This window comes from Choloepus didactylus, chromosome 13 (genome assembly GCF_015220235.1).
Source record: "Choloepus didactylus isolate mChoDid1 chromosome 13, mChoDid1.pri, whole genome shotgun sequence".
Taxonomy (NCBI): domain Eukaryota; kingdom Metazoa; phylum Chordata; class Mammalia; order Pilosa; family Megalonychidae; genus Choloepus; species Choloepus didactylus.
This window is the reverse complement of record NC_051319.1, coordinates 99,151,917-99,167,769: the sequence shown is the minus strand read 5'-3', so window position 1 is coordinate 99,167,769 and position 15,853 is coordinate 99,151,917. Positions and strand designations below refer to the sequence as shown.

General features: G+C 49.5%; 1 protein-coding gene across 1 annotated transcript; it reads right to left on the bottom strand.

Annotated features, from left to right (window-relative positions):
* Positions 1-3,744: 3,744 nt before the first annotated feature.
* On the bottom strand, positions 3,745-15,200 carry STC2 (stanniocalcin 2). The gene is made up of 4 exons (XM_037801435.1): positions 14,805-15,200; positions 12,659-12,801; positions 10,064-10,275; positions 3,745-4,883 (listed from the first exon to the last, which is right to left on the bottom strand). The coding sequence occupies exons 1-4, from the start codon at positions 14,953-14,955 to the stop codon at positions 4,490-4,492; spliced, it is 900 nt and encodes a 299-aa protein (XP_037657363.1). The 5' UTR covers positions 14,956-15,200; the 3' UTR covers positions 3,745-4,489.
* Positions 15,201-15,853: the final 653 nt, after the last annotated feature.

Below are 15,853 nucleotides of genomic sequence, written 5' to 3'. Positions count from 1 at the left end.
CCATATAATTCCTGAGCTATTGGACTGGAGCAGGCCTGAGGGTTGGGGGAAGGCAGCTATATTTCTGAACTTGAGAGTGCATTTATTTAACCCACTTTTTCACAGCTGGGGTGAGACGATGCACTTGAGCCTCAGAGGCAGGTCAGTAAGACAAAGCAGGAGCTCTGGATTCCCATTTGCATTGGAGTGAGACTATCTGGCTAGCCTTGTAACTGACTCCAGGCAGATTAAGCTGTCTTTGAGCCCCAGTTTCTCCATCTGTAAAATGGGGTTGAGACATGACAACTGTAAAGCAGCAGGCAGAGTACCTGGCACATAACAGATCCACAAGAAATTGTAATCATCGTGATGATTAGTTTGGGAGGCCTGGCTTCTCACATAGAACCAGCGATTGGGCTGGTTTTTCAGCTCTAGTTTCTTGTTCAAAAAACCCAGCTTCTCCCAAAATGCTTTTTTCGGTGGCACATGAGAGGAACAAAACAAAAACAAAAACAAAAACAAAAACAAAAGCAAAAACAAAATGACCCATATGTAAAGATAAGCCATGAGATTTTGTAACTCTTCCCCACTCTCCTTTATTGGAACCAACGTTTGAGCCTTTGCAGAGCAGCAAGGTGAGAGCATCAATTTTCCTTTCCGTTCTAAAGCAGAACTCCTCGGGGGCCTGGTGCTATAAATACAAGAGTATAATTATTCTTTCTCTAAGCCTGGTGTAAAATAGGAATGATCCGGATTGGTTTAGATTAAAAATACATCGAATGTGGAGATTCTAGGCCTGATGCGGGGCAAAGCACATGGATCAGAAGTCCCAGATCTGGGTTTGAGCCCAGAGCCTCCATACCCCAACCCCACCCACTCACCAGCCACATGATTTGGGATAAGTTGCTTCACCTCTCTAGACTTCAGTTTCTCTGTCTGGAAAATGGGGATAATATTTCCTATTTGTGGGATGCAGTCAGGATGAGATGATGCATGCAAAATGCCTAGGGTAGTGCTTGGCACATAGCTGATTCACCATGGGTGCTGCTAGTAATAGTAAACCAGTGACTCTTACTCTTTTTCTGTGGTAGGAAGGAGTTGGGGAGGAGGTGGTGAGTCTCCTGCCTGTCCCTGGCCACTGGGATGCTAAGTTGGTGGCATGAGCAGGCTCGGCCTGAAAGGGGCAGCCAGGCTACAGGGGAGACTCAAAGAAGAGACTATAGGAAGCTGTTGGGACCTCCCTAATGGGGCATGGGGAGTGGGACTTCCCTGTCAGCTGCACGGAGTTCATGGTCCTTTTTGTTTGTGACTCAGGCAAGATCTCAGAGCTGATGGAGAAGCCCAGGGATAGCCTTCTTCACCTAACAGTGGCACAGGGGTCTCATGGCTCAAAACCTAACTTGCCCACCACTGCCCCCCTTTGCACTGGAGCTATCAAAAGCCCTCTCTGAAAACAACACAGTTCACGTGGAAGCTGTTCATTTAAAACTTTTATTGATACCTGAAGAAAAATAATGAAGTGTGACAACACACAGCTCCTGTTGCCTAAATTCTTAGCAGAAACAGATATTATAACTTGGCAAGCTCACGTGGTGCCAATTCTGAGATCAGATGAGGTTTTCTTCCTTAGGAAATTGCCACGGAAGCATTGTTTTCTCATGTTGTTCTAGTGAAGCCCTTTATTTGGTTCGAGTTTAAATTTCTCCCTGTGTGTGTGTGTGTTTTTGTGTGTGTGTGTCAAAGTCAGACTATGCTTCTGGGCTGGTGTTTTTGATTCATTTAGTTTTGGGTGTCAGCATTTTGCTATACTCAGTCCTCTCAATTCAGGGCTCCTTATTGATGCAAAGCTCAAAATAAACATCATATCTTTATTTGGAGATCAACATCCTTCCTCAAGGGAAGGCTCATGAGTAAATTTGTAGAGTGTGAGGCCCAAGTAGAGGGTCTATTTTTAATGACTGCTTTGCTTACAGGAATTTGGATCTTCCTTTTGGAGCCAAAGTACCTTAGCAATAAATATTACTGTATGCTTCCCATAACAGTAGAAACCAGAATGTAAGTAGATTTACCTGACTTTTGAGGAAAAAACAAACAAGTGGCATGAAAAATATACAACCGAGACCAGGAAAGAGGTTCATATAATCAGATGGAGCCACATTATGCCTTAGGGAGAAAACACTGACATCGTAAATACAAATGACAAATATTTACAATAGAAGAAATACATGGGACATCAGTAAGCAAACTCTTAAAACATTTGCACTGAGAAACAGAAAAGGGACGCCTTTCACACATCCAGTCCAGGAGCTGGCAAATAAAGGAACAGTTGACGGAGCAACGCGGGAAAATGTTATTGCTTCAGCTTTTGAGTGATGTAAGTAAAACAGCGTGCTCAAGTACCACCCGGCATGAGACAGGCACGGCTTCTGTCATTTCCCATGGCAGAGTCTGACTCACCCGCTCCCCCTCCCCACCGAGGGCAGGGATGGGTTAAGGGCTCCAGGCTCATGTCCTCTGTTCTCTGTGGCACCAGCTCCTCCTGGGAGCTCCTCCCACCATGCTGATACCCTCCTCCCTTGCCTCCCACCCAACACCCAAATAGTTGCTCTCCAACGTGGACTATCAACGAGTGGCGCCCCTGCACCAAGTCGCGGCAGCAGGGAGACTGGATTTAGGGTAGATAGATACCAGTTGTGCTTGGAGTGAGTTGTTCCCTAGAATAAAGCATTTGTTTCTGGCCTCAGGTCGCTTTGAGGGAGGGTTAATGAGTTGACACAAAATAGAGCATGCATATGTTTTTGCCCACCATACACTAGAACAGGGGTCTGCAAACTACGGGCCCGTGGGCTAAGTCCCGCTGGGCCTGTGCTAAGCAAAGTTTTATTGGAAGGCAGCCAAGCCTATTTGTTTGTATATTACCAAGGTGGCTTTTATGCTACAGTAATGACAGAGTTGAGTAGTTGCAATGGAAGAAACTGTGGCCTGCAAAGCTGAAAACACTGTATTTACTATATGACCCTTTATAGAAAACAGTTTGCCCACCCCTGTTCTAAAATGACCTGGCCCAGGGCATACTGTCACTCCTTGAAATGCTGGCTACATATCTGAGTACTGGCTGCAAGGAAGGATAAGCTTTAACTTGATAGCCTCTTAGGAATGAAAAGGCCTATCCATGAGACATTTTAAATAACTGCAAGAAGTCAATTGCTGACACTTTCTATGATAATCCTCTCCCTCCCTTCTTATTTTTACTTCTCTCTCCCCTCTCTGCCTTCCCTGGGTCCACTTTAATTCCTCTCGTCCTTGCTAACTTTCTAATTAGGGTCTGGAAAATCCTACCCCTTAGGGGTTTTCCAAAGTCTCACCCTTTTATGTAAAAAGTCAGCATTCCCTGATGGAAATTAACAAGTAGCCTTCACTCCACGCTCCCCCTTTTCATCCTCCTGCATGGAAGTCAGGTTTCCAATGTGGCTTCATGGAATGGATTGCATGGTTCTTTATCAATCTTGAAGGAGGGTCAAGGGGAGTTAACAGCATTCTAAGGGAAATCTGTGAAATACATCCCTCATGTGTTTTCCTTCTTGTGTAAGGTGTGCCCTAAGCCAGTAGGGGCCCACAGCAGGCAGTCCAATATATAGCAACATTGCTGCTTAATTCTTTTTAAAATGGCACTTAAAAAAATAACAGCCTGATAGGATGGGCTGTTTCTTTTCTTTTCTTTTTTTTCTTTTCCCCTTTCGAGCTGGTTTTAATGACCGCAGTTGCTTTGTTTGGAAGCCGTTTATTTATTTAGACTACAGATATGTAGATGTAACCGGATAAATAAAAAAGTGAAATCCAGATTTGAAGCAGTGGTTAAAATACAAACATGCGGGGTCACTCCCTCGGACAGTGTCCCCCAGACTGAACAATGGCTCAGAAATTACATATAGAATCCTACCCCCTTACCCCCCACCCCAAGCGGCTCTAAACCTCCAGGTCCCATGCAAGAAACTGAATTTTGGTTTTGGCATCAAGGATCCCTGCTGACTCCCCTCCACTGTTCTGTGTTCCCAGCGATATGGTTATATTCATTCCTGCAGAATCCTTCCACCCACCCTCCAAGAAGACAGCACCAGAAGACAGCACGGAGTAGGGCCCAGCACCAGGTGTGTGGTCCAGCCCAGGTGGGCTCGCTCAACCCTGCCCCCTCCCCATTTCACCTCCCCCACAACCCACTACACTGCAGGCTGCCACCCACTAGCTCTGCGGTTGAAAGAAGACAAAGTGACATCGGGGAGGTGTGGTGCACTCACTGGAGTCTGTGTAAGTGCAGAATTCCCCAGGTTGTCTGCCCAAAGGGTCTCCATCTCACCTGTTCATTCCGCTAACATACACTTCCTGAAGTCCACAGTCCCCCATAAAATCCTGCGTGTGACATCCCCCCTCTCTAATGGTAAATGTTTTGGAATGTCCATAGCTAAGAAAATGGACGGTGTGGAGGAAAGATCTCAGGGCTGGGCTTTTCATTTCACCTCCGGATATCAGAATACTCCGACTGTTCATCCTCCCACTCGCTGCTTCCAGAAGATCTAGGGGCCAAGGCTCTGCCCCGGGCCGGGGTGTTCTGAGGGGTCTTGCTACCTGGCCCCCCCTTGGAGCCCTGGCTGGTCTCCCTACTGCTGGGCTGTGAGAGGGGTGGACCCGCTTCCCCGGGCTGGGCCCCGGAGACCTTGGCTGTGTCTACCTGCGGCTGGTGCTCTAAAGGCACAGTGGGGGGCCTCTGGATGCCCGAGTTGCAGAAGCTCAGGATGGAGCACAGGCTTCCCCAGTTCTGTTCACACTGAGCCTGCACGTTGCGGGTGACAGCCTCCTTCACCTCGTCTCCACAGGTCAGCAGCAGGTTCACCAGCTCCACAAAGGGTCTAGAGATCGACAGCAGAGAGAGGGCGGCGCTGAGAATGACACAAGCCCCTGAAACTGGGGCCACAGAAGAATTACAGGACCCAGACAGAGAGAGGTCTGGTGGCTTGTTGGCCTGGGGTTGGTTTGGTGAAAGGTCTTTCGGAAATTGCACCAATCCCTTACCCATATGCTCTGGAATATTGACCTCCACTAGTGTTTAGTGAGTTGCTGAGATATACCAGGCCCCTTGCCAGACTTTGGAATTAGAGACACAAAGCTCCCACTGCTGGAGTAGCTGTAGAGCTAAAGCACCCTGCATGAGAAAGGGCCAGAAACAAATCGCAGGGGCACAGGATAAAGGCTATGGCTGGGGCACTACAACCAAGAAACTGGGGAAGGTGGAGACCTGGGGGTGAGGGTTCCGGGTAGGGCAGCTGAGTGGATAATGCAAGGAGGGCAGGAGAGAGTGGGCATGCTTAGAGTCTGCCAAGTCTGTGGGTGCCAGCTGGGGTGGAGATGTGTCTTAGGGACCAGTGGAATAGTACACAGGCAAAAGTGGAGGCCCTTAAATCTCAAACTGAGGAGTTTTTGGTAGGCAGGGAGGTGCGATGGGAGATTTAGGGCTTGGGGAGGGAGTCTGAATGGCTTCCAGGAACCCCACATTGTTCTTGCCTATGGATTTGGCATGCACAACTTGCTTTGCATGATGCACCCTTCTCCCAGGCCAGTGAAGCTCCCGAAATACCCTTTCCCCATGTCTGCGTTTGCCACCGGTTCAGGCTGGTGGGAATATCCTAGCTCAAGATGAAGTGCATTTTTGGAAGGTACTAGATGCACTTCCTTCTTATACGTCTGGGGGTGCCCAAAAGAGGCAGTAGTGGGTGGTAAGTCTGCCTTTCTGGGATGTCATTTCCAGTGGAGCCTTTCCCTTCCTTGGTAGTTGAGGCCGAGGAGTGGGCACGGCTATCTGAGTATCTTCATTCTTTCAACTGGGGCTTCCCCAAAGCCGGAGGTGAGAGCTCGCGGCCACAGGCCTGTGTGTTTGGCACGAGAGCCAGCTCTCCATGAAAGAAACAGTCAGTTCTGGAGGGAGGGCGAGCAGTTCAGGCTTTTCTGGCTGCCTTGGGTTGTTCTTGAAGAAAACCGTCCGAGAACGAATGACTCTATCAAGCAAACTTTCCCGACAGGGGTGGGGGATGTGTGGGAAAGGGAGGGGGCGGGGATAGGAGTGGGCCTGCTGTTTTTTATTTATGGGCCCATCTGGGTAAGGGCTGTCCCCGTCATTGGGCTCGATGATCCACTCCCCGAGCCTGCCTTCCTCCTTGCTGGACTTTTAAAATCCCCAGGGAGGGTTTGGAATGTTTCCCGTGGCCAACCAGCATTCTTAAGCCGTCCTCATCTGGCCAAGTTTCTGGAGATATTGGAACATGAGCATTGCTCTCCGAACCATCCTCTTGGGCAGGGAATGTCACTTCTCAGGAGGGACAAAACTTTTTTTCCTCTGTAAGCCTGGACCACTTGGGTGGCTGCATGACAGCCCATTTCATCTTTTCTTTGCAAGCTGGCAGTTGTTCCCGTGCAGAGAGTAGGTTGTGTTTTTAGGATTTGTAAAGTCATTTACCGCCAGCTTTATTAACTAGTCCCCAGGTTGGGTGGAAGGTGTCCTCATTTTACATGGATGTAAAAACTGAGACGAGGGCAGAGAAGGTGGCTTTCAGAAGCTTCCTTGTGCTAGCGTGGAAGGCCTGGGGCTGTGCCAAGAGCAGAGAGGAGGAATGTTCTGGCTGATAAGAGATCGAGCTGCCTTTTAAGGGCTACTGGATGTTTCTGGAGTCTGTGCATCTCTTGTGAGCAGGCTGCTCCAGCTCTCTAAGGCAGGCCCCTAACAGTGACAAGCAATGTGAAAGCACTCAGACCACCATGGGCTATCCTGAGGAGGGTGTGATGTAACACAAGGGCAATGTTCAATGCATTTCATTTCTTTCCATTTCTGCAAACTAGTCACTGGTCCAGGAAGCTCAAGTTCCCCGACTATATATGCCAAAGCAGCAACAGGATTTGAACACTTGATTGTACCTCCCACCCCTCTCAGGCTGGATGAACAAATGGCAGGGACCGAGTCTCTTGTCTTTTTTGGAAGACTACACGGATGTACTTTTTCTGAGTTTCTTTCCCCAGAGTGGGGAGAGGGCTGTCTTGGGAATCTGTGGACTGCCTCTTGGCCTCCTCTGCTGGGGCCTTCCGCCTGCCAAGAGAACTCTCAGAGCCCCAAGGCACACCCGGGAAGGCTGGGCCCACTCACACTCTCTCTCCTGCCCAAGGAGAGAGCAGTGGACCGTCGGGAGGGGTGTGTGTGCCAAACCCAGTTAATCTAAGCAGTGTTCCGAGCTGGCATGGTGCCGTCTCAGGCTGCAAGCTCAGCCTGTGTCTAATGACAAAGCCCAGCTCTCTCAATGGGGTGTCAGCAAGGCTAACAGATTTAAAAAAAAAAAAAAAAAAAACTTGGGAGGACATGGCTGAAGGCTCCAAATGACTGTGTGTGTGTGTGTATATGTGTGTATGTGTGTGTGTGTGTGTGTTTGTGGTGGCCAAGCTCGAGCAGCTAGGGGGAAGCAGACGATTTGGAGAAAGTGGGGTGGGATGGGTGTGGGGAGCAGAAGGGAATGGAGAGTTTGAAAAGAGGCACCTCAACTGAATTGTGTTTTCAGATGGGCAGTGATTGGGTTGAGGAAAGGGGACGGTGTGGAATCTGGGGGATGCGATCTACTCCTCTCCAAAGTGAAAAGCAATTTCAGTTCTCATTTTCTTGTTCGTGACCAATGCCACACATTTTGAAATGGCCTTTTTGATAGTTGGGAACTGACAGGATTCTTTGTGCCAAAAGTTAAGATGGTTAAAAAAAAAAAAAAAAAGAGCAATTCAGCTTGAAGGTCAAGTTGATGCACTGTGTAGTCGTGGCTTTGGAAGGGATGGTAATAGGGTATTTTTTGGGGGTGGGGTGGGGCTGGAGTTAGGTGAGACCCTCTGCTTAGAAGTGCTGGCTTTGCAGAAAGCAAAGGGACTTGCCTGCGGCTGCAAAGAGTGTTCTTATAAAGAGACCCAGGCTTCTTATCAGAGTGGGCTACCTCCATTTCCAGAGCAGGCTGGGGTGGGAGTGGGGGCTGTGTGCTCACTCTAAATGACGTGAGGGGCCCTTTGCAAGTAAGGGACTGACGCACCCCAGGGCATATCCATAGGGAAGACACTAGAAAGCCACAATGCTTTCCCCCTTCTTATGATACAAGGGGACTGAAAAACCTTCCATGTTTCCAAAGACTTTTCTCCAAAAAGACAAAGTCCTCTCATGCTGCAGGAATGTATTATGGACTTAGAAACTAGCACCCCAGCATCCATTCTTGGGGCCAACAAACTATCCCTAGTGGGTGATAACAGCTTGAGGGCGACTGTACTTTCTGGAATTTTTCAACCATGGGGCATTTGCCTCTTGTCTTACTGACAGATTTGGTAGAATAAACCTCTGTTTCTAGGGCCACCTCGAAGGAAGGGCATTTCCCCATGCTATCCTTGTGTAATGGGCATGTGTTTGAGCCAAGAAAAAACAATGCCCCATTTGGGGACCAGTGAGCCTTTGGCTTTTCTGGAGGGAGAGGACAGGTCAAGATCACTGAGCTCTGAAGTATATTCCCAACAAATGGCTTCAGTTGTATGTACTGCAAATTCTCAAGTTGAAAAGTAGGAATGAAATCTCAGAGATTCAGTTTCCTTGTCTGTTAAATGGGAATAGTTGTTTCTATTTCATAGCATCACCGGGAAGGATAAATGAGATAATCTATGCAAAGCGTCTGCCTGAGGGACTGGCACACTAAAAAAAAAATAATGGCAGCTATTATTATTGCTGTTGATTATGATACTTGGTTGCTAGTGTTCTTTTACAGGCATTTGGAAGAATAAATAATATTTTATAAGGCTTTTGTGTCCATCAAAGAAGAGACACGCAACTGTGCTTTTGGCAAGAGCTGCCTGCAGAGTTGCACAGTCAACCTTTTAATTCTAACACTGTACCAGGGATGTTGCAAGATATCTAGAGCCTGTAAACAAGTGGAAAGTGACATGAGATGGTTGTTGTCCTCCATGGTCCAAGTGGTGGCAGTGGTGCGTTTGCCTGTTTACTGACAGAGCTGGGAGAAGGTCGTGGAACAAACGAGGAGCAAGAGTTCATAAAATTGTACTGATCTGGACCAGTGAATCACAGCTGGCTAAGCTTTATACAAGACTGCTTAGTAGGCAACTTTCTTTCTTGCCCTGAGTCTCTGAGGAAGATATCACTGCAATCTTCAGGGGCTATGGACCATTCTTCACATTAGGAACAAAGGTGTACCAACATGCTTTACTGCTCTGCAAAGTTTACGATTCTATAGATGGCATGCTTTTGTAAGGAATGAGATGTCCTGGGTTTATTGCTAAATTGCAAGTCTTTGAATAAGTCAGGTCACAGCTCCTCACTTTGGCATTAAGGTGTTTAACTGATGCGTTAAGGTTTTTGACATGTGTTTTGCAATTGCAATGTGTTACAGAAAGTGAACTGGACCTTGTAAGGAAAGGATAACTTGTGGTGGCAGAAAAAAAGCTATTGCTTTCAGCTTTTGGCATTTAAGAGTGTAGATTCTGAAGCACAATTGCCTGGGTTCGAATCCTGGCATTTGCCTTCCCCTGGCTATGTGACCTTCATCTCCTGAGTCTCAGTTTACTCATCTATAAAATGGGAGATGATGACGCTACCTTTCTCACAAGGGCTCTTGTCAGCAAAACATGAAAATCTCACATAGAGCCCTTAACACAGTGCCTGGCACTTAGCAGATACTCAGTAAAAGTTATTAGCTAGTTGCTGTCTCTAAGGACATCTGTACTGCTACTTGGAATTCTCAGAGAAGCATTGTATTCTTGACTGCAGGGAAGAGAAGAGGGGATTTCTAACTTCTATGCATTTCATGCTCAGTATGAAATTCTCTGCTAATACTGTTTATGAGTCTCAAACGGATGGTGGAAATCACTTTTGCTTTTCCTGAAAGCCAGTGGGAAAGGGGACCCCTGGGGGGGGTCAAGGCAGCTTTTTGAGGTAAACCTCTCTCACAGAATTCTCCTCCAGCCTCCCCCCCAGCATCCTCCCTCTTCCCTGGTCCCCGTAGGGGGCAGTACTCACTCCTGCTGCAGTAAATCCTTGAAATGAATCATCTCCACCATCACTTGCATGTTCTGTTGGGCAATGGAGCACAGGTTGTGTCTGAGGTAGCATTCCCGCTCTAGCTGCAACACCATTTCCTTGATGGCCGAGCACTTCCGGCTAATGCAGCCGAATCGGTGCCGCAGTCCGTTAGCCTTACACTTCAGGGTGTCCTTGATGAATGACTTGCCCTGAGAGCAGAGACGACCCGAGATCTGGTTACATACTTGGACCGTTACCCTTTTTGGGCTTACACAGGATTTTTCTGACAACTGGACCCCAGGGCCCTGCCTCAGACTGACGTTCTTCCAGGGGACAGGCCAGTGCCACATCAGAAGGTATGTCCAGAGTGACGCGGCCCTCTGGCATTTGGTCAAAAGAGGATGTTACTTCTGGAGACGAACAAATCTGCCTCCTTCCTCCCCAGCTGCTCTGTTAAGATTCTTTCCTCCTGGCACATCCCTGCCTAGGTTGGGCTGTTGGGCGGCCACTTTTCTGGAACACCAGGGGAATTTGGCCAGACTTGACTCCTATTCTAGCATCTTCTTGGTTCCCAGCAATAGTTTTTCCCAAGTAGAACATGCCTGGATGTCCAAATCCCATACCTTTCCTTTCCCCTTCTGCTCCACCAGCCACGCCAAGGGCTGATCTTCGTGCCCCCTCTTTCTGCCTCAGTGCCCCCCACAGCCCTAAATCCACACTCTCTAGTCTCCTTAGCCTTTAGAGGAGGAACATTCTTTTCCTTTTTGAAACCGATTCTACTCCTTTAAATTGCTAGGATTATTGCCTCTAAAAGGCTCGCCTGGCACCCTTCCTGGCTGCATCTGGCGTCTGGACTGCCCGACTCACAGCCCCTCCCCCCAGGCTCCCTGCCTCCGAGGGGCTACCTCTGGCCTACAGTTCTCTTTTCTGGCAACCCTGCTAGATTGTTCTTAACCCAGAAAGGAGACAGCTATTGGGGATGCAGAGCTGAGCTCAGGGCCAACAGCTCCCTATCTGCCTCCCATGGCAGAGGGGCATTGAAGAGACCCGCTCGGGGAGCCTGGCTCCTCCATTACTACAGAAACAAGCTGGTTTTGGAGAGCTTGCCCTTCAGCTCCAGACAGGCCCAGAAATCAATGAGTTGAGAAAGCAAATGGGTTTAGGTTGGGAGTGGGAGGCCGTTGAGCACGTTTATTTCGTTTCTCCATGTTGAAGTAATCGAAAGGTCCGCAGAGAGCGTTTGATCACCGAAAAACCATGGGGCCCACTCACCTCCCCATGGCCCCCTTTCCTGATTTTGCAAGGGGAGCCAAATAGGATGGAGGGCAGCGTGCACCCCTGTATTAAGTAGTTATGTGCTGGGAATCAACTTGGAAGGGATGTCTCTAACTTGAGAACACGTTTCTGTTGGCCTTAGTGTTCTTCTGTGACATCCTGTGGGATTGCCCTAAAATACACCTTTCCCCCGGATTTCCTATTACGTTTCCTAATTCCAGTTAATACAGAAAGGATGCTTTATTAGGGTAACAGAGCCTTCAGGAGCGTCAAGGAGTTCAAACGTTCTACCGCTTTCCTTCCCCGGTTTCTGTCCGCGCCCCCTGCCACCCCACATCCTCTGCAGTTTAGGCTGCCAGCCCTGTGACATCCCCTTCTGTTTCCCAGGCTTTGCTTTGTCATGTTCTCTACAGGATGTCAGTAGGTGATGGCTGGGGACTTTAGTAAATCACACCTAAACTCTTGGCCTCATCCACTTATTGTCATCACTCTTCAATGAAATGGGAGGTGGAATTTACAGGATATAATAACTGGGTGCTTCAACAGTGCATATAAGGGCTGGAGAAGAAAAGGAAGAAGGTGTGTCTAATGCCCCATGCCATCTAAGGATGTATTTGGATTGTCAGCACTGGAGCCATAATGTTGCTTGTTTAGTCCCTGTCATGCCCCAAGCAGCAACTCAGCTTTACTCTTGGGATGCTGGGACAACTGAAGTGGGTCAGGCCCCAGCTCTATTTATTATCTAGAACAAGAGAAAAGTGCAAAAGAGCAAAAGGGACTCATTCAGGATTGTCAATTTCCAGGTTGGGAGAGGAGGGTCTACTATTTAGGACGGCCTGCGTTACCAGGTTGCCTGTCCATATGAGCACCAGGAGACGACGAATTTCTAGAAATTTGGTGTGGCATTTACTACTCTTTCCTATAAGGTGAAAATAGCTTTTGGAATGTATAATTGGAGTCCTCCCCACCCCACTCCCATCTATTTTTCCTAACAAGGTGAGCCCTGGGGACTGGGTTATTATGAATTTGTCTCCTCTGCTTAAATTCCCCCAGTTAATTGTTCAACTTGCTCTCCATTCCACTCTACCTGTGTAGACACAGCTTAAGAGTATAGAAGGATTTAGCCGACATGGCAGCTCCAGAGAGCAGAACACAAGTGCAATGGGGACATGCTGTACACCTAGAATGTCTCCTGCAAGTGCAGAAACACACCACAAAGTACAGCTAAGGAAATCTGTTAACAAGTCTTTCCAGTGTACATTTCAATCAGGCTATATGCTAACTCAAAACAGTCTTCATGCTGTCTGCGGTTTTTACCTGGGCATCAAATTTTCCAGCATTGTGTAGGAAAGACATGCAAATCCCATGCAAGCCCTGAATTTCACAAGAGTTGTTCTCGAAACACTCAAACACGCCACATCCCACGTCGCCAGCGTTGACCAAACAGTGCTGGATTTCCGCTAAAATGAGAATTACATTAAAAAAAAATAGAAATCAAAGTTAGTAATGACTTTCAGAATTAAAAATGCTGATGAAGCAAAATTTCATCCTTTAGTCTTATGATTAAATATCAATAACTTAGGAAAAATATCAATATTTGTAAAACTTGGCCAAATCTGCATTACAAAAATCGCAGCCAGAAGTTAGGTCTGAGCATTCCATTTTTCATCCTACCCATTTCCTTAAAGTATTTGTGGGAATATTTAGTGTGAGAGCAGAAGATATTTCAGTTTTTAAACCCACAAGGCAAATAAAAGATTTTCAACTGTCAGCTCCCTCTCCCTTCTGTACTTCATCAATGATCTCTACAGATAATGTTTTTTGGATCTGTAGAAGCTGTTGCCATTAAATCACAGCCATTTCCTTCCTTGACCCCAAATGAGAGCGTCCAAAAAGCAGTTTCAATTCAGCTTTATGATTCAACACCTAAAAATCAAAACAAAATTCCTACTGAGGCAGCGCCTCCAAACCATTCGCTTTAAAAATACCACGCTAGGGAAACTGCGGTTTGCGAGCAGGCTCGGCAAGCGAGTCAGATGGGGGACAGCCTTCAGAAACGCAACCATCCGCAGTTGGAGGCCCCTTTTAATTAGAGATCCGGTGTGAGATGTCACTTAAATCCCCCAGAAGCCCCACGGCCCTACGAGAATGTGGCCCTAATTCCTCTCTCCGAAAGGACAGAGGGTGTTAACTGTCAGACTGCCATGTGCAAAGGCTCTCTTCCCTCCCTCCCTCCCCCTACCCAATTCCCTGATTTAAACCAACCACAAAATTACATCAGAAAAGTACATTTTGGAAGAAGGGCGGGGTCAGAGTAGATAATACGTATTCAGATTAAATCGAGCGAAAGAATGAGGCGTGTATTTGTTGAGGGTCACTAACTACCGAGAATCACGTTCAGTTCCCTGGGAAAGCGCTGGAGAGGGGGAAGGGAGAGGCAGCGAATTAGGGACGTGGGGAGGCGCGGACCTGGGGGGCTGGCACCGGCATGGGGAGGTGGGAGGCTCCGCCAGGACCCCACGCGCGGTCCCGGCAGCCGGGCAGGATCGTGCAGGGCGGGTGTTTCACTCACTTGGGGCGTCCCTAATGGGCACTCGTGCGTTCCTGCTCGTGCGGGGAGCGCACGCACGCCGCCGCCGCGCTTCACATGCCCCACCCCACCCCACCCCCACCAGAATAAAAGGGGAGGGGTGGGGGGCGCAGAGCGAATGAGCCGCAGGCAGATTTTTTGTTTCTCTTCCTGGAGCTGGGAAGAGGTCCAGCCCCGTGCCCTGCACGCTTGGCTGTGCTCGGCAGTCTGCTGGTGATCGGAAAGCCGGTCAAGCAGCAGCGACGCACGGTTCGGGCAGTGTCACCATGTCTTGGCTTGCTGAGCTGCCCAGGAATGGGGGACAGCGACAGCGCGGCGGAGGTAGACTTTGCGCCTACCCCCTCCCCCTTTCCGAAAGCAATACCCCCGGGGCAAAGTTCGCTGTGCAAATTTGTCACGCTGACAAAGTTCTCGGATGTCTGGCATCTATCTTCTGAGGAGGGGGAGAAGCGGTCCTGCCGAGGCCGGCCGGCTGGGAAAAGAAGTCCTCTGGGCTCAGGCGCAGCCCGGTTCCGATACCCTCCTTTCCTCCCGCGGGCCAGCCAGGATGGAGCAGCGCGCTTTTGCACCGGATCCAGGATTCGGGAGCAGGCGCTGGCAGCGTCAAGCGCTGCCTCATTTTCCCTTGACCCCGGGGAGGACAGCAACAAGTCCTGCCTCAGCCATTTCATCACCCTGCCAGCGCGTGCGGATTCCCGGCGCGGACCTCGCCTCGCCTCGCGCTTCCCTTTGAGCGTCCAGCGCCGCCCCAATAGTTTGCGCGGCCCTGGGTGGGCACCCGATTCCGGGCAAAGCGTCCCGGGCGCGCTGCGTGGGCGCACGGTGTCCTCTCCTCTCCCAGCACCTCCCGGCTGCGGGGGCGCACGCGCTTACCTGCGTTCTGCAGGGACAGGCGGCCTTTCGGCGGGGAGCTCCTGTCTTGGAGACCCTCGGGCGGGTTGGTGGCGTCGGTCCCCTTCGCAGGATCGAAGGTGGACAACACCAAAGCCAGGGTCACGAACTGGCTCAGCAGCTCGGCACACATGGTCCTTGGTATACACCTCCCCCCGGGAGACCTGGATTCTTTGTGCGCCCCTGCTCCTATTCCTCCTCCTTCGCCGCTTCCCCTCCTCCGCCCACTCTTCCTCTTTGCTAGCCTTTTCCCTCCTTCTCGCGGCCGCCGCTCGGATAGAGGTTACCCAGCGCCCTCCCGTAGCTCTCCGGAGAGCATGTGACCAGGCCGTTAGCAGCGCCGCGAGTGCCCGGCAATGGTAGGGATGGTGCCTCAAATATCCCTGGAAGCTCTGGTGTCACTTGAATGAAGGAGTCGAGCAGGTGTTGTCCCGGCGGCTGGACCAATCCGAGACCCCAGCCCTTTTGACACACCGCCGGGAGGCGGGGCCAGCGTGCAACTACTACTGGAGGAAGCCCAGCGCCGTGGGGAGCTCCCAGCAAAGTTGCCGACCTGGCAGCGGCCAGCGGCATGTGTGTGAGCGCGGCTGGAGATGCGCGCGCGTGTGCGGGGACTCCAGGGCAATGGCCGGATAGACTAAAAAAAAAAAAAAAAAAGCGAATTTGACTTCCAGTTGCAGCCAAAGAAGGACGAGAGGAGACGGTCTGCTCTGGGAGAGCGTCCTCCCAGACCCCTGGCCCGCCGCACTCCCGCACCGCGCGGGAAAGTTTCCTTTTTCCGCCCTTTGGAATTAACTGGGATTCCCAGACCCCAGGCCTTGACAGAGTCAAGGAGATTCCTGGGCACAGTGATGTTCGGGGCAAACTGAGCACAAATGGGAATTTCTGGTGGTGTGACGCTTTGCATTACAAAAAAAAAAAAAAAAAAAAAAAAAAAAAAGCTGTTGAAAATAGGAGCACAAGTTCTAGGTGTAGAACTTGGCCTGAGCAACTGCCCCATCTTTCCCCTTTGTTATTGCACCACTTTGGTG

What these genes read in the sequence shown, in the direction of transcription:
- STC2 (XM_037801435.1), bottom strand. Translation starts at nt 14,955, where the DNA reads ATGTGTGCCGAGCTGCTGAGCCAGTTCGTGACCCTGGCTTTGGTGTTG. An exon ending in CCTGTCCCTGCAGAACGCAG is followed by an intron (nt 12,802 to 14,804) that starts GTAAGCGCGTGC and finishes TTCTCATTTTAG; the next exon opens with CGGAAATCCAGCACTGTTTG. An exon ending in CTGGAAAATTTGATGCCCAG is followed by an intron (nt 10,276 to 12,658) that starts GTAAAAACCGCA and finishes CTCTGCTCTCAG; the next exon opens with GGCAAGTCATTCATCAAGGA.